General features: G+C 42.0%; 1 protein-coding gene across 13 annotated transcripts in view; it reads left to right on the top strand.

Annotated features, from left to right (window-relative positions):
• Positions 1 to 18,780, top strand: part of LOC116939631 (ryanodine receptor 2-like) — a 332,153-nt gene that overhangs the window by 36,288 nt on the left and 277,085 nt on the right. For 8 of the 13 annotated variants that reach the window (XM_032948283.2, XM_032948282.2, XM_032948281.2 and 5 more), the window contains exons 3-4: positions 1,940 to 2,044; positions 12,264 to 12,284. In XM_032948283.2, the coding sequence (XP_032804174.2) occupies positions 1,940 to 2,044; positions 12,264 to 12,284 (126 nt within the window). The remainder of the gene's footprint in view (positions 1 to 1,939; positions 2,045 to 12,263; positions 12,285 to 18,780) is intronic. The other 5 variants (XM_032948287.2, XM_076062962.1, XM_076062947.1 and 2 more) reach the window with 1 other exon arrangement.

Here is an 18,780-nt window from a genome sequence, read left to right as displayed (position 1 = left end):
GAGCAGGAAGACAACTTTTGATACCGTCATTGCCATGGTTACCGCCGCAAACGGACTGCCAGCAAAACCCGGCACCACTTTAGTGTTGCACCATCACACGTCAAAATCAGATGGTTTTACATTAAGATTCGGGAGGAATCTGAGGAGCTATGCAGCTCTTTTTTTCCATAATGATGCCAGAAGATGTATCATATCTCATTTATGGCATCCATTTGGGAATTTCTTGTACTCTGCACTCTCACGCACAAATGAAGCGTCTGCTACGTTCAATGCGCACCGCACTACGATGCAACATTCCCTACCTGACTCTGCTGTTTTCACTTCACCGTGTCTAGATGTAACACAGCACACTGTGTCCTCCGCAAATTGATGCTCACTCCTTCGTCTTGCTTATGGCAAGTACAGTATGCGTTAATTATAGATCCAGGTTTAAGTTTGAGAGCTGTGTGATAATATATTCGGAAGTAGCATGACTCATGAAAAATAAGAATAGGTTTTACCCTCTCTGGCAATAAATCAGGTGTTAAGATGTTCAAACACCAACATTTTTGCACGGAATCCAGTCTGCATTGACCACACGTACCTGTGGTGAACATGCAAACACATACACGCTCTGATAATATATGGCATTGTCTTTGAAACTGATTGGCCTACATCAGAGACAGCCTTCTGTATGGCCTAGTCTCAGTGTCAGGCCAGTGAACGCCAAAAGGCGAACAGTACAAGGAAAATGCACGTATCAGAGTATTTATATCTCTGTGTGAGCAGCTGTATCATGGGACCTATTTTTGCCAGTGTTAAAGTATCAAACGCAAAAATAGGTACTCTTTGGTTCTTTCGGTAAAGTCACGTAGGTATAAAATAATTCACGACGTTTCGGGCGCCACACAAGCGTCTGTCATGTCTCCCCAGTGGCACCTGATGGCGACCGCTTGTGTGTTGTGCCCGAAACGTCGTGATTTATTTTATTTTGTACCGACGTGACTTTACCGAAAGAACCAAAGAGTATGGATTCCTGCAGTCACGAAAGCTTCAAATCAAGTAAAAATCGGTTTCTATTTGGTATTTTAACATCTTAACACCTGTGTTTATTGCCAGGAAGGGTAAAACCTATTCTTATTTTTCATACTTTGATACTGACACAAAAAGTCCCATGATATTAGCATGACGAGTTATTTTTTGCTTAAAAGTTGTGGCACCTTCCTGGCACAAAATGTTGCTACGCAATCCGCCGGAGACCCGGGCATAGAATGCAGTTGTTCGTGATCTCGTCCATTATTTCGTTGGAGTGGCTGCAGTCACACTGTGGGTCATCTTTAATGTTTTGCAGCGATTGATCGAGCCACCACAGTTTTTTTGGTGCAACAAAGCCACGTGGAGCAGTGGGGTGGTGCCCTTGATGAGGCTTTTGTTCAGAACCTCGGCAGGACTCCACAGTGTCCTGCAGTGGTCTTCAGTTGACCCCGCTTCATCCAATTGTCTCGCCCCATCCCAGATTGGTTTCCGGGATCTCAGTTGAGTTTGTGGGAGAGTCGCTGCAGGTCCTGGTGCAACAGGAGGCCTATGCGCCCTCAGATGTTTTTTTTTCCCAGCTTTGTTTGATGTTATGGCTTCCCGCCACTCAATGAATGCCATCGGTAAAGACACGTTGCTTTGTGAGATAGATTTTTTTGTGCCTATGATTGACTGATAATTAGGTTGGTTCAGACATTTTGCTTCAATCTAAACACAATCCTCTCTCCTAACTCAGCCAGCGACGCATTCAATAAGATGATGAAATGTTGCTCGGGGGAGAAATGCTGAGTCAAACAAAAAAAATCGATCGTTTTGACGCAAAGGTTTTTATTTCGTTTCTTGAAGCTGCAGCACACATGTCATCCCTGTGCATTGTGTGACTGTGGTGCTCATAATGGGTTTTTGGCTTCTTTGGCTGTTGCAGAATGTTCCTCCTGACCTTTCCATCTGCAAGTTTGTGCTGGAACAGTCGCTATCCGTGCGAGCACTGCAGGAGATGTTGGCCAACACCGAGGAGAAGGCAGAGGGGGTGAGTGGCCGATGTGTGTGAGGGTGGGTGTTTGTGCGTGTGTGCTTGTGTGCATGGCCTTCACATTATGGGGAGCGGTAGTGTAGCGGCTAGCTCGCTGCTCTACGAACCCGGTGACCCGAGTTCAATCCCCCGCTCATGGCCAACACCAGTGACGATTATCTGAACAGGGCTTGTGCCTCAGCCTTAAACGAGCATCTGGTGCAATGTGTAAACATCGCCATTAAGGAAGACACAGATGACGAGGTAAGGGGCCTGCCATCCACATCCTCGTGCGCAGTGCTGGCCTTCATAGGTGCTCGCTCACAGCACCTGCCCAAAAAGTATATTTAGCCATTACGGGGGATCTTTGTTTTGAGCGCCTGTGTTCCTGCAAGCAGCCCAGCGGCGTGGTGTGCATGTGCTCCATCCCACATGGGTGAAGGCACAGCGAGCGCACGAGTCTGCACAGCGGCTGAGATCCCTCAGCAAAAGGCTTGCCCATCAAATAGAAAGGTTAAGCCTTCTCTTTGGCAACGGATGAGGCTTCATTTGAAAGCTCAGACGATGAATTAAAGGCATCGAAAATTAAACGTGTATCACGGGAAACATTTTATACGCAATCACATTCCCGTAAGCAGAGGTCTTTGTGTACCATCGCATCTGGACATAGACAGATACTACTGCTGTTGGCAGGAGTCTGGAATGAGATCGAGCCTCGTGTCGTTGTGGCGTGGAGGCCAGTCACACATTGCTCACCATAATACATTAGTTGAAAGGCAATAAGGGCCGTATTCCTAGTTGTGGCTCAGCTTGGGCTTGGGCTTGGCCTCTAACACGGCTCGGCTCAGTCTTGAACAGCTCAGTTACTTTCAATGCATGAGTGGCTCAACCATGGCTTGGCTCATGCTCAGCTCATGTAAATTCTGAGCATGGCTGGGACCGTGATCAGAGCCAGCTCAAGTTAAACGTGGCTTTGAGCTGGCTCACTTGACCCAGAGCCAAGCCAGATCTGAGCCGTGACTAAGAATACGAGCCTAAGAATGGCCTGGTTTCCATTCACACACACACATTGTAATTGTTGATTTAGCCATTCATTCAGTTTATCAAAGTCCATATGGAAAGTAATTGTCCTGATACTCGCATGAGTTATAGGAGTGCCACTCATCTCCTTTGGTAGCCCTGAGCCAGCTGTTGAAATTCCTGATTCCTACTTTGCCCCATCACTCCGAATATATAAGTCGTACTAATTTTCTTTGACCAGGAGCGATGATGGAGCCGGGTCGATTCCCAATCACAATTTAAACTCGCAACTCTCCAATTTTTCCAATTTAGCGACTTACCACCAATGCCACCCAGCTGGACACACGTGTCTCTATATATGTATCCATTAACCATGGTGCCAATTTCAGACCTCAATGTTACTTCATATATCTTTTTAAAATGACTAAGCGATGAGCGGTTCATATGGTTTGTTACGTGTGTTAGGAGCACTGCATCAGTTGTACTGAAAGCGCAGATTTGAATGCTGGTCAGCCACCAGGGGTAAAACCATGTTATATACATAGAGTTGATAATTTCAGTCCAGTCACCCTGGGCTGCACAATAGTAATAATCGGAATAAAACCCCTTGCATTAAACCCATTATATATATTTTTTAAGAACCAATGCTATGGGAATCAATTTAAATGCAGCAACAACTACTTTAGGTGAGCAGTCATGTATTAGCCATAGATATAATTTTTGCCACGAGGACATTCTGTCCCGCTGCCATGCTCCCGTGATTTCATTTGCAAATCTTGTTAGCACGGTGAGCACTCAGAAAATGCAAGGTTACCTGGCTGTGCCATGCAATCAATTCATGCAATCAAGCGAAGGAAGTTGTTAGGTGAATCAGGCAGCAATCAGGAAACCGGCATCCTGCCTCATATAATTAGGGACCAGCTTGTTGACAGTCGCGCTCTCTCGTAAAGAATGATTCTTGTTTTATCCAACACGACGCTGCGGTATTCCAAATCTTGTCTGTCTGTCATGTGCAGGGCATTCAATGTGCAGAACCTTCTGATGACGATAATACAATCATTATCCACAAAAGTCACACCAAATCTTAATATTTTCCTGTAAGGAGTGTCCCGCTCAAGGTTTTTGGTCGATTCGTTTGAAAATTAATTAAGTTTGTAATTTATTGGGCACTTGCTTTGTTAAATCCACATCCTTTATACAGTTTCACTATTTTCCCCTCAAAGGAAATTGTGAATGTTATGGAACATATTTTTAAATCCAAAGAATGTAAATCCCCAAAACTTCACAACTATCACTGAATTGAAAAATACAATATATGTATAGAAAATAATAGCTTTGGAAAGGATGACCCCCCCCCCTCGACATAGGAATATTCCATTTTCATAGCTGGCTCAAGGCCACCAACAGATAAGCACATTTCATTGTTCATTTGTCGACTTGGTCCTGATACCGTGATATTAAACTGCTCATGGATAATTGATCTTGCATTTGATGTCTCATGAAGCTTATTTACACTTCGTAGCAAAATAATTTCGTTTGAATAAAGGCTTGTGTAACCGGCTTGTGCGTTATCGAATAAGGGAAGGTGGGTTGATGTAATTAAAGTTAGAATCAAGAAAAGGCCTTTAAAATTGTTTTTTTTTTATGGCGAGCAAAAGATTTCAAACTGTGGTCCAAATGCCCACTTAAATTTGTTAGCAGAAAATTCCGAGTCGATTGATCTTAACGGAGAAAGCAGGGATCATACATTATAACCACGTGTCATCTAATGCCCCATTGTGGAGTCTTTATCTTATTGACTGACCCGGTGAAATGCAATAAACTACATTAAAATGTGACAGTATTGTTAAATGAACAAAAAATAAAATAAATAAAAAATATTCCTTCTGTTGGCCAATCGGCCTTTTGGATCAATGTGACCCAGGAGAATTAGTTCAATCAAGGAAAACTCTGGACAATTGAGTCTCTCAACGGTATGGTGTGTCCTTTGAGACTATCGTGACTGTGTGGCCCTGGTGTTATCTCAAAAGCCATCCATGCACATTCTAAAGCCCAGAATTGAGCATGAGAAATTCATAGCAAACGGTGAGATGCGTTGATCCGGAAGGTCCATTTGTCAATTTAAACCTCGGTTCCTTTAGGTCAGGGCTGTCCATACTTGAGTCCCAAGGGCTCATTTAAGCTTGGCTTTGGCATCACTCAAACTTACAATTGGAAACGCTTCTCTGCAGCTTAGAAATAAAATTAAGTTAACAATTGCAGTCACATGATGCATGAGGGGGTGAGTTGGAATGGTTTCCCGGGTGGGAAAGGGACGAACTTCAGTGCAGGTTTCATGAGTGAAGTACAAACAATCATCTCTAATATCTGTTTGAAGTATAGTACATATTTCATATCTATCTTATATATATTTAATACATCCCTCTCACCATCCCTATTTTATATCTCTCTTATTAGTATTAATACATCTATCTTCTCTCTCTATTTCTCTTTATTAAGGTCTCTGGCCCGCAGCTCTTAGCAGCTTAGTCAATCTATCAGGCCTTCAATGCCAATAGTATGGACATCCCTGCTTTTTATCTCTTGAACTATTGTTTGGAATTCTCCAAGGCAGCGCCTCTTAAATTTCATTTTGATATTGACCATCTTAAATGTTAGATATGTCTGGAAAGAGGCTGTGAGCCAGTGGCAGCAATTCCATATTTCTGTTGTGGGTATCATTCTGTCTAGAGGATGACCAATGTAGACTTCCCACCATTTTATCAACCTCAGAGTGCATCCAGGATTCTGATTTTGACGATTATTCTAACTAGAGCACCACCCAGCCAACTGAAACATGCTTGATTCCTATTTTTCCTCGATAATTTGTATCGCAAAATTTAAACACTCGACAAATACTGATGTAAGGTACTGCAAGCTGTCCACATCTCACATAATGTGTATTTATCCAAATGAAAATGTATCCAGTATTAATTAAATGTAGGAATTACCTTTAGCCTCCAACCACGCAGAAACAAGGTTCGGGGAGGGGGCTAATATAACCAAATTGATTTATTTACCTATTAAGCAATTCTCACAGAGGGCAGATCGATGATGTCAATTTGTTGACGATGAAGCCTTCTAACATGTGCTGCACCTCACTATGTTGCTTAGTAACGGAGCTAGTGGAGTGCGAGGATTTACTGATTCATTGCCACCCCACCCACTTAATTATTATTTTTGATTTATGTTCATTCTAAATTAGAACGTGCCCTATAAAAAGGGGTAAAGGTGCAGCCCTGCAATACCTGGTTCACGCCACTGCTGCCAGAACAGCTTCCATGAGATGGAGCTCTAGGGAGTTTCTCTGTAAGAGGCCTGCTCTCCCATACTGGCTAGATATCTTGGAAGAGGTGAAAGTGTACACACTTTGCCCCACCACACATGTCCTTGCTAATCGACTGACTGCAGTGTCCCCATTTATACTGCTCGGTGGACAGAGGGTGGGAAGATTCAAGACATTTGCACCATCGTTTCAACTGCCACACCGGGAGGTTACATTGTGACCTCTGGATTGCAAGTCCAGTGTGCTTACCAACAATTCCAATCTGCGTGGATGGAATTGTTGGGTGCTTTGTCACAGCTCCACATGGCTACATTTGACAATAGAGTAATAATTCATTCAATGAGCCCCAAACAAAAGCCCCGGATTTTGTTATTGCTCGGGACTGTGGAAGGAAGTAATAGGAGGCCTGATATTTTATAAGATTCAAGATGGTGTCACATACAGAGGGTTTGCCATTTTTCGACTTAGATATTGGTTTCCTAGCACTTACTTTACAATCACTTTGCCTGTTTGAGGTTTTCTTCTTGACTATTGAGATGCATTTTCAAATCAAGTAGATATTCCTTGTGTCGTACGTGCTGCAGTACACAAAAGTACAACTTGCAAGTCACCAGTGCTGTTTTGCGATGATTAATGTGATCACACATGTTGATCACCTTGACTCGAATATGTGCCATGTAGAGTGTAGCTCAGCCAATTTTCCCAGTCACTCGCGTGCAAAAAAAATGTGAAACTGAAAATGAAACGCCATTCATCCACGGTTACAGCTGGCCTAGTGGCGATACGTTGAAGTGGTTTTATTGAAACAGGTGTGAAGCCAGAAAAAAAAGCCATCGTTGTATATCTGTATAAAAAATGCCCAAACTCTTTAAATTGGAAAAATTATCCCACGTGATTTAATTTGTGGCTAAAATTACAATGCTATGTTTAACCATCCTCGCTCTCGTCGTGCTAAATGAATTCTAATCTCTCAACTGCTCTGGCCCATTCCAAAATTGCATACACCCCTCATGTGCATTTGCCTTCCTACCTCAAAGTACTTATATTACAAGATTACTTTTGTAGTAGTGTAAGGGAAAGAAGCAGAAAGATAATTGGTTTGACCTACAGTGTGTTCATGGTATGGATGAGACAAAACAGTCAGCGATTTTAGTAACTGTAATTGTTTTATAATTATATTTTGGCCCCTCATGCTTGTCCGTTATTCTTCTTGTTTTATTCGTACCACTAGGATTTTTTTTGCTAAATTACTGTCGGAGATATTTGCTACTTTGTAATTATTTTCATTGCAGTGGTTGAAACCATTTAATACAATTCTCTTTTGCTAAAGAGACACTTGGCTTCACTCACGTGGTCATGGATGGGATATTTCGTGGAAATGTCAGTAAATCTTCCAAACCTTCAGCTGATTTGGCCATTAAAAATAAAATTGGCCAAAAAACTTGTTTCTGCAAACAATAATATGAACTTCTAGGTTATTAAATATTTTTATTTAGATATACTTATTCTTGGTTCTTTCAGTAAAGTCACGTAGAAGGGAAACAATAAAATAATAAAAATATAAAACAATAAAATTCTCACGACGTTTCGACCGCAACACAAGCAATCATCATCAGGTGTGAAAACCACAACAAGAAAATTTGAAATTTTCAAAATTTGATATTTTCAAATTTTCTTGTTGTGGTTTTCACACCTGATGATGATTGCTTGTGTTGTGGTCGAAACGTCGTGAGAATTTTATATTTTTATTATTTTATTGTTTCCCTTCTACGTGACTTTACCGAAAGAACCAAGAATATGAATCCCTGCAGTCACGAAAGCTTTAAATCAAAATTTAGATATACTTATTTCATGATAAACTATTCTACTTATAGATCCACGAACTTGTTTTGCCATATTATTATCAAACCATCACCACGTTAGAAAGAAAAACAAAGGAAGTTAATGATGAACATTAATTGTGATGAGGCAACAAAAACAAACTCAAATCAGTGCTACAATCAAGATCACAAAGTCAATTAAAAAAACATCATATGTCACTTTTCAATTATCTTGTTTAATTTACAGCAATATAATATGGTCCCGTACAAAGCAGACAATAATCTGCCATCTGAACCTCATCCAGATGTCAACGTAAACCTCAAGTGACCCAGTCAATAGTTTGTCAAATTTTATATGTGGAGCCTTCTTTATATCGACATTTACATGCATCAGACGTTTTTAAGGAGCACAGCAGTACTTTGGCCACAAAGGGATGTCAGGCCTGTAAAATAGGGTCCCGTGGAGTGCAGACCTCCCCGTGTCTGTGCACTGACTCTCTGGAAGGTGACCCCACCAATTGTTGCGTTACTAACAAGCTCTGAAGGTCAAGGCCCACCATGACCTCTGGTCGGTGAAATATAATCGGCAGCAAAGGCAGGGATGAAAACACAGTGGGTGGTGGCTTAGAGACCGGGCAGTGGTCCACTGTACATCTCTGTTATGAGTGTACTTGGCACATCCCTATGTATGCGTTATCAACTATTCATGGCACATTAAAAATTATGGAACTTTAGAAATAACTTACATTAGGAGATAGGGTTCTCTCTCTCTCTGTCAGCATATATTTACGTATGTCTGCTAGTCTGACTGTGCATATGTCTGTCGATCCATCCATCCCAGTGAGTTGCTTCAGTACCAGTCACGCACTGACAAGAATTTAGACATAATTGTCCGAATTAAAAAAAATTGTCATCGCGCGCATTAAGGTCTGGAAGATGCCTGTAAATTTGGAATCCTTCCACCATGCAGGAAGATAGTGTAGGATTGCAATTCAGGTTTTTTTATGATTGAGTGCCTGCGTTGGCTCCAGTGTGGTTGTGCGTGTGCATGCTCGCATGTATAGAAATAACAGCACAACGTCTTATCATGAAGCCACAGCGCAAGCCTCTCCTGGTGGTCATGTCAGGCACATTACACTTTCGCTACTATCACCTTGTCAGTGTAGTTGTGCATTTTACTCAGTCTGTGTCTAATGCACTTGCCAACTGTGCAGCACGGGATGCCATTATGAAAAGGACATTTTGATCAGATGAAATAATCTCTGGACTTTAACAAAGCAACTGCAAGTACCTGGCCTCTCTGTATGTAGGTGCATTCAGAGGTTGATTTGCATACAGTGAAGGAAAAAAAGTATTTGATCCCCTGCTGATTTTGTACGTTTGCCCACTGACAAAGAAACGATCAGTCTATAATTTTAATGGTAGGTTTATTTGAACAGTGAGAGACAGAATAACAACAACAAAATCCAGAAAAACGCATGTCAAAAATGTTATAAATTTATTTGCATTTTAATGAGGGAAATAAGTATTTGACCCCCTCTCAATCAGAAAGATTTCTGGCTCCCAGGTGTCTTTTCTACAGGTAACGAGCTGAGATTAGGAGCACACTCTTAAAGGGAGTGCTCCTAATCTCAGCTTGTTACCTGTATAAAAGACACCTGTCCACAGAAGCAATCAATCAATCAGATTGCAAACTCTCCACCATGGCCAAGACCAAAGAGCTCTCCAAGGATGTCAGGGACAAGATTGTAGACCTACACAAGGCTAGAATGGGCTACACGACCATTGCCAAGCAGCTTGGTGAGAAGGTGACAACAGTTGGTGCGATTATTCGCAAATGGAAGAAACACAAAAGAACTGTCAATCTCCCTCGGCCTTGGGCTCAATGCAAGATCTCACCTCGTGGGGTTGCACTGATCATGAGAACGGTGAGGAATCAGCCCAGAACTACACGGGAAGATCTTGTCAATGATCTCAAGGCAGCTGGGACCATAGTCACCAAGAAAACCATTGGTAACACACTACGCCGTGAAGGACTGAAATCCTGCAGAGCCCGCAAGGTCCCTCTGCTCAAGAAAGCACATATACATTCCCGTCTGAAGTTTGCCAATGAACATCTGAATGATTCAGAGGACAACTGGGTGAAAGTGTTGTGGTCAGATGAGACCAAAATGGAGCTCTTTGGCATCAACTCATCTCGGCGTGTTTGGAGGAGGAGGAATGCTGCCTATGACCCCAAGAACACCATCCCCACCGTCAAACATGGAGGTGGAAACACTATGCTGTGGGGGTGTTTTTCTGCTAAGGGGACAGGACAACTTCACCACATCAAAGACGCGATGGATGGGGCCATGTACCATCAAATCTTGGGTGAGAACCTCCTTCCCTCAGCCAGGGCATTGAAAATGGGTCGTGGATGGGTATTCCAGCATGACAATGACCCAAAACACACGGCCAAGGCAACAAACGAGTGGCTCAAGAAGAAGCACATTAAGCTCCTGGAGTGGCCTAGCCAGTCTCCAGACCTTAATCCCATAGAAAATCTGTGGAGGGAGCTGAAGGTTCGAGTTGCCAAACGTCAGCCTCGAAACCTTAATGACGTGGAGAAGATCTGCAAAGAGGAGTGAGACAAAATCCCTCCTGAGATGTGTGAAAACCTGGTCGCCAACTATAAGAAACGTCTGACCTCTGTGATTGCCAATAAGGGTTTTGCCACCAAGTACTAAGTCATGTTTTGCAGAGGGGTCAAATACTTATTTCCCTCATTAAAATGGAAATCAATTTATAACATTTTTGACATGCGTTTTTCTGGATTTTCTTGTTGTTATTCTGTCTCTCACTGTTCAAATGAACCTGCCATTAAAATTATAGACCGATCATTTCTTCGTCAGTGGGCAAACGTACAAAATCAGCAGGGGATCAAATACTTTTTTCCCTCACTGTACGTGGCAGGATAAAGTAAATAATTTGGAAATCCGAATTGCAAAATTGCAGCAAAGTACAATAATGTGCTATTGAATTCTGTAGTACACCTCATCAGTGAGACGAGGTTGCTATGGTTTATACATGTCTGCAGGATGGAGGGCACATTAATGAGACGGTATTGGATTCTGGGAACCGTGTTGCCAGAGACCAAAGAAAAGACCTAAGACCTGGTAGTTTGATTACTGTAATAGTAAACCTTGGAGGCCAGGTGCATTACTGTACAACAGCTGAGAAGGATCTAGCATGATGAATAGAGTGATGATGAGGTGTATTTGCATCAGAGACACTGGGAACGGTGATTTCATAACATTTCTTAACCTATGTTTCCACTGCTGCTTGTGTGTACCTAATTTCCATCTTATTTGACTCCTACCTACTGCAATATAGTTTTTTGTGGCCCAATAAAATACATTGACTCATCGCAAATATTTGTTATATGGAAGAATTTATATATGTTAATGGTTGAGCAAGTACTTGATGTTACAGCTTGACACTTATCATGGTTGGGCAATATTTTGTTACCATCACTTATCTAAGATTTCTATTGGGCATGTGAGATAGGATAGGGCTTTTGGAATAGCAGAGATTGGGGAAGAGACGGTATTTGAAGTACTGTTTACGAGTGTACCATGGATTGCTTCTCTGTAACATGTGGCATATAGGGAGCCTAATCATCGAAGATCAGTGTTCGCATAGGTTGGCTTCTGTGTGTCTGCGATCATGTCATGGCAACTCATAAGTGGGCTGGACAGGTAAGTGCCACCAGTTTGGTCAAACGGGCGCACCTTACCGTAAATATCGTTTACCCCACACAACGGCACTTCTGTTTGTGTGTATCTACATCAATGAGATGTCATTTTCAACGTTGTTTAACCACTTCATGTAAACCCCCACTGTGTAACGATGGTACGGGTAGGCCAGAGCTTATAGTCGCCTGCATTCACAGTCTCATTACCTGTGCTTTTGTGTTGTTGTCAATGGCGCAGGCGGACGTGTCTTTTTAACCCAACCCTCGTTGTGAGCGATGACAAAGCTCAGCGACCCACCGCTGACTCCTGTGTTTTGCCTTTCCCCATCCCCTTGCTAGCCGGTTGACATGGAGAAATGGGTAGGTGGGATGCCTTCTTCTCCGCCACGTTTCCTCTTACGAGCCCCCCAACCTCCCCCCACTGTGTCACCCTTGCAAGCCCTGACCATCACATGCACCCCCCCCCACCGCTCCCCCCCCCTCCTTCCACACCCCCCTCCCACACGTTCGCTGACTCATGTGCACACAGTCACTCGAGAGCAGTCTGAGCCACAGCGTGTGCGTATCTGCGGTGATGGCAATGATGCACTGTAATGATATGAGTAGACCCACTTGCCTCACTCCTGATAACTAAACCACTGCCCCCCCCCGCCCCGCTCCATCGTCACAAATGTGTGTTATCTCGCCGTATATATATCGATGTATATCCCTCTGTGGTCTATATACATTATAAATGTTTTAATTTGAAATGGGCGGACACTTTATTTCGAAGCAGGTAAGTGCTCTTAGACTTCATACGTTTCCCTTTATTTGGACACTTGGGGAAGATGCCTCTCGTTGGGAGTCTTCTCTCAGCCTCCATCTCATCAACCTCTCCGTCGCATGATGGGAGATCACTCTACCTCTGCTGCTCCAAAAGTTTTGAGTGGGCTGATTATTTTATTTTAGAATACAGTTTGGATTTATACAGCATCGAAGTGCCAACCATCCTTATATTTATGCATCCATGGCTTAGCTGCATATCAGATGCATCTGGGCTGTCCAATGATACAGTTTAACATGAGTGGATGTTGTTAAATATTGTTGAGATATATCTCGTGTTAAAAGGCATTTGTACCAAGTACAACAATGCCTGCTCCTTATTTGGGCAATCAATTAAATATCATGCCCTTAGTTACTCTCTTAACAAATCTGCAAAGTGAGTAAAGTTACTGCTTTGAGCCGGGTGGTGTTCATCTCTGTTAAACGTTGTAAGTCAGTAAATGGAAATTCCACATGCCTGTGACAGGCCTTGTCTATCGTTAAGCCTTGCCATATCAATATGTGATGCTCACTGGAAAGTGTGTAATTTACCAACCCAGAGGGTGTGATGATGGGCTGAATGGCCTCTGACTGGAATTTGAATGCGAGTGACCTCGTCATTCAAAGCCTGCTACTTTGGATTATTGATCCATAATAAATTACTTTGAAGCAAATTGTTCTGTTAGAAATTGTTCCATTAGAAATGTGTCTTGACCACATGTTTTCTCACACCAGTTCTTATCATTGTAACGTCTCCATTTCTTTTTAATCGAAAAGGCCCCCACAATTTGTTTTTCACACCCGTCCGCGGTCGGCATCGTTTCACGAGAGAGATGAATTAACAACATTTGGACAACTCACACAGCCCCCGGCACCCGGCGTGTTGGCGAAGGGCTGCGGAAGAGATTCATTTTATAGGGACCCCCCCTCCCCCAAAAAAACCCCTTCATGTGGCCTTATTTAATATACACAGTAGAACCCCTCTTAACGAGGGCAATTGGTTCCATGAAACTGGTCGTGAAGCGAGTATAGGAAATACATGTTCAAGGCTTAATTCGTTCCGATGGCATCGAATGTTACCCTTTTTCACCCAAAAAAACTACTTTATAGTATTTAAACAATGGGTATTAAGACATAAAGATACTAACAATATTTTAAACACGTAATATTAAGAGGAACATGATTAATCAATGCATTATTTAATATTTACCGTACCTTCAACAGTCCGTGGTTAACAGGGGAATGATCGGTAAGTGAACACATTGGGCTCTATGGAGGCCCATCGTGAAGCGATTAGTCATTAACAGGGGTGGTCATTAAGAGGGGTTCTACTCTACACTACTATATACTACACTAATATACACTACTCTACACTACTATACACTACACTATACACTACACATTGGGCTCTATGGAGGCCCATCGTTAGGCGATGTGTCATTAACAGGGGTGGTCATTAAGAGGGGTTCTACTCTACACTGCTATACACTACACTACTATACACTAGACTACTATATACTACACTATACACTACACATTGGGCTCTATGGAGGCCCACCGTTCAACGATTCGTCGTTAACAGGGGTGGTTTTTAATAGGGGTTCTACTGTATATGAGCAATGTTAACACGGTCTGCTACGTCACGTCTCACGTCAATGCGATGTGTTTGTTGCTCGATTAATTTCCATCTACTGTTTCACTTACATTTTCTATTGTTTTCTTTAACTTGCAATGTCAAATCTGTAAACTGTTTCCTCGTTCAACAGAGGGTTGCTCACTGTACACAGCATTACTTAGAAATATTGAATTCGATGAGCAGATGTCCGTTTTCGTGAAGAAAAAGGCCAAACAATTTGATTTTTACGCAATATTTGGTGGTATTATTTCGACAGTTTGTATATTGAATAGGCTGTATACTCAGGCAATGTCAGGGGGAGGGCTGGGGGGATTTAGCGGTGCAGTGGTTGGCACACAGTGCTATGAATCTGATGGTACGAATTTGATTCCCGGCCATGGCTAACGCAAGCAGCAAGTGACATCTGACCTGATCCGTTCCTCAACAATTCGCACTGACCATGGGGTGAAGTATGATTAAAAATATATATAAACGTACCGTCACTGACAGTGTTAGCAGGCCTATATCCAGCAATGGTTATACAACGACCTGCAAACTAAAGTGAGGCATTTTACTCGACCCGTATGTGATTGTACATTTCAGACATATGGTCGGAAAAGTAGCTGCAAAAAAATGTTAAAAGAACACAATTGTCATTGAAGATTAATAATTTGTAGTTGTGACAGCCCATACTTGGAAGCCTTTTATACTGCAGCTTGCTATTTATGGAATGAAGGGATGAAAATAGTGTTCTGTTCATTTTAGTCTATAATAAATTGGGCAGAAGAAACCTACCAATTTAAAGTCACGATGATGGATTGAACATGATGGGCATGTCAGCCACTCATACTTTATTTTTAATCTTGGTTTTTTTTCCCCCCCACTTAATTATTGTCTTCACTGAACTTTACAACTCTCCCCTAAGTACCAGGCTTCTTTCTGTTGTAGACATTCACGGGTCCAGGACGCATACTGTAACACGGCACATAATGAACTAGGCGTTCTTATCAATTTATATCTATTTTTTTTTACTTTTACTGATTGTAGCCCTGGCAGATGGAGCCACTTTGTTTCCAAACTTAATCTCAGGGGGCTGGAGTTCAGGCTAAAGCGGGGGGGGGGGGGTCACAGAATGAGCCGTGTTGCTCCATCCCGGCCAATCTTTGAGTCGCATTTTAATTGTTTGATGTCCCTGTGAATTACACAGTGCTTTGCCAGTGATTGTGGAGGCATCTCACAACATTTGAGTTGTTCGTCTTAGAATGATCCAATGAAAAATTGGGGGTTTTTTTGTGAGATATTTATTGAAATCATCCTCAGACTTCGATATTCCTTTTTGTTTCTTTAGCAAATCATATCGATTGGCTACAGTTTAAACCACTAGAATTTCACTAAATCTATGCAATACACCGTCTGTAAAGATTTTTTATTTAACCATGTGGGACGTTATACATTTGTTGATGGTATAGCAGTGCCATATATGTTATGAACAGAATGACCGATTGTTTCGTTTTTGCCGAACATATATATACTATTGACTGGAATAACATTCGTCAAATTTTCTAGAGAAAAAATATCACCGATAATCAGTTGAAAATCTGTTTCTGCCCACACACAAAGTAAGCCTTGCCCACTTTCTGGACATGTGGGACCTGCATTTAGATGGGAAATAATCCAAATCGGCAAAAAAAATAGCAGCATTTTTTTCCGTCGGATATTTGTCAGGAAATTGCATGAATATTGGGCACATCTTGAAGCAGTGTACACCAAAAAGGTTAGTTCTTGAACTGAGGACAATATCTATTCCAAGGAAGAGTACTGGTTGCCGTGCTGGCCTTCAAAGGTGCTCGTGAACACCACTGGCCCCACAGGTCTATTAAGGCTATACAGGAGGTCGTTATCTTGTTTTGCCTATTTAAGTAATATCATTTAAACCTTGGCTCAGTGGGCAGCATTTGTTGGGTAATTGCCACTGGTTCCAGTGTTAGCCTATCCCCCCGCAGCTGTATATTGTGGTAATATCTCAGGCTTTGCTAGCTAGCCCCCATGGCCGATTAATGGCCTTTCTAAATATAGGACATCACTCTTGGTCAGAAGAAGGTGATTGCTCAGAGAAGAAATACGCTAAAATATGGAACGCCGGAACATGTGCAGCACAAGACAAATTACACCTGCCTGCATTTATTGTGGAACAAATGTGATGTGCATGCACACCGCATACATTGCAGTATACATTAATAATATATAAAGTAATATAGCATGCATTCATCATATTTTGAGAAAAAAAAACACTGTGTGCATACTAATATGTATATACAGTACAATATGGATATAAGCACATCCCTTGGGAACAGTACCATGCATACTTATATATTCAAAGTCCTTTGCTTGTATCGGAAGATACCCGTCGCCTTCTCTCCACCCGTCCAGTGCAGTCTCTGTTACTTATATCAGAACTGTCTTTATATCCAGCTTCCACTGTATACACACATGCATACTTGTCTCTTTGACACGTATCTTGTGCTCATTTGATGATGCTGCATTTCTAAATCACGTGTCCCGTGTGAAAACGAGACCTGAAGCTATGCACATCTACTGTGGCTTCCCTTAACCAGTGGTGGAAATGTTTTTTGAGCTCAGTCCAGCACCAGCAGCTCTCGGATGGGGGCGTGGGACGGGAGGCAGGGGTGCGGGGGGGGGCACCGTAATAGTGATACACCACTATGGGGAGTGAACTTGGGTTACGCCAAAGGGACATTTGGTGTTGCAAGGCCCAGCCATATACCCCTTCGCGACATCCCTGGTGCGAGTCAGTCTTCCCGTAGGGAAACCTCCGTGGTATACCGGCAAAGTGGTACGTATTTTATCCAACCCCAGAGTGATAATTGGCTTACAACCCCATTGTATTTTTACTCAGGTTCATCGCATACGCTAAGAGGATTTGTGACTAAATGGTAAACACACACTGCCCTACATATCTGGTGGCTGGAGTCTGATTCACCACAAGTGGCAAGTGATATCTGAGCCAATCATGGATCGCCTTCTTTACAACCCACACTGACCAGTGTGGTGAAGTATGGTCAAACAACCCACCATGATGGGAATGGCACTAGGAGGCCTTCTTCCAGCAGGTGATTAATAAGGGGATATATATGATCATGACAGTCCACAGACAGTATTTTATTTAGACATTTTATCTACGGACATTGATCTGCAATCAGAGTTTTGAGACTGCAGTGTAGTAATGTGTAGGAAATGCAAATGCTACTTTTCATTTTCACTAGACAACCCAATTGATGTTATTTAATATTTATCTTACCACATTAATGGGTAGTAAATAATAATCTTTATTTATAGAGCGTCTTTCATACCACGAGGTTCAAAGCTACTTGTCGTGAGTTAAAATAAAACAAGCGTTCGCAAAGACAAATGTTTTAAAAAGCGTCGTAAAAAAATAACAGTACATAAAAAGAATGAAATATTAATAAAATAGTAAAATAATCATAATATGCCAGAATAAAATCAGAGGGCTAAATTATAAAAGAGGTCTAAAGCCTTGATTTAAAATAGCCACCGTATATCATATATTGTATGAAAGACTCCAAACATTTGTGTTTAATGGCATTGAAGAAGGGTCCATGGCCTGAAGTGTCACTGATTATATATTTTTTTCCTTTTAGGGCCACAATTTTCATGACAATGATGTTGAGTTTCTTGTGATGTGTGCTTGAGCACTACTACCAATGCAGTATCACCAAATCATTTATATCATACATTAGGGACTTCATTATATTCATGTATCTTTCTGTCTCAACCATTGTCATCTACAATAAGTACGGTGTGTTACATATGCAGTGAACGCGAGCACATATGGTGTGTACATTTTAGTATTGAACTACAGTGAGGGAAAAGAGTATTTGATCCTCTGCTGATTTTGTACGTTTGCCCACTGACAAAGAAGTGATCAGTCTATAATTTTAATGGTATGTTTATTTGAACAGTGAAAGACAGAATAACAAAAAAAATACAGAAAAACGCATGTCAAAAATGTTATAAATTGATTTGCATATTTGACCCCTCTGCAAAATATGACTTAGTACTTGGTGGGAAAACCCTTGTTGGCAATCACAGAGGTCAGACGTTTCTTGTAGTTGGCCACCAGGTTTTCACACATCTCAGGAGGGATTTTGTCCCACTCCTCTTTGCAGATCTTCTCCAAGTCATTAAGGTTTCGAGGCTGACGTTTAGCAACTCGAACCTTCAGCTCCCTCCACAGATTTTCTATGGGATTAAGGTCTGGAGACTGGCTAGGCCACTCCAGGACCTAAATGTGCTTCTTATTGAGTCACTTCTTTGTTGCCTTGGCCGTGTGTTTTGGGTCATTGTCATGCTGGAATACCCATCCATGACCCATTTTCAATGCCCTGGCTGAGGGAAGGA

The sequence above is a fragment of the Petromyzon marinus genome, chromosome 6, assembly GCF_048934315.1.
Source record: "Petromyzon marinus isolate PM22_M1 ecotype Great Lakes invasive population chromosome 6, UKy_Petmar_22M1.pri1.0, whole genome shotgun sequence".
NCBI classification, from domain to species: Eukaryota; Metazoa; Chordata; class Hyperoartia; order Petromyzontiformes; family Petromyzontidae; genus Petromyzon; species Petromyzon marinus.
The sequence above is the reverse complement of the archived record's forward strand: the minus strand, read 5'-3'. Positions and strand labels throughout refer to the sequence as shown.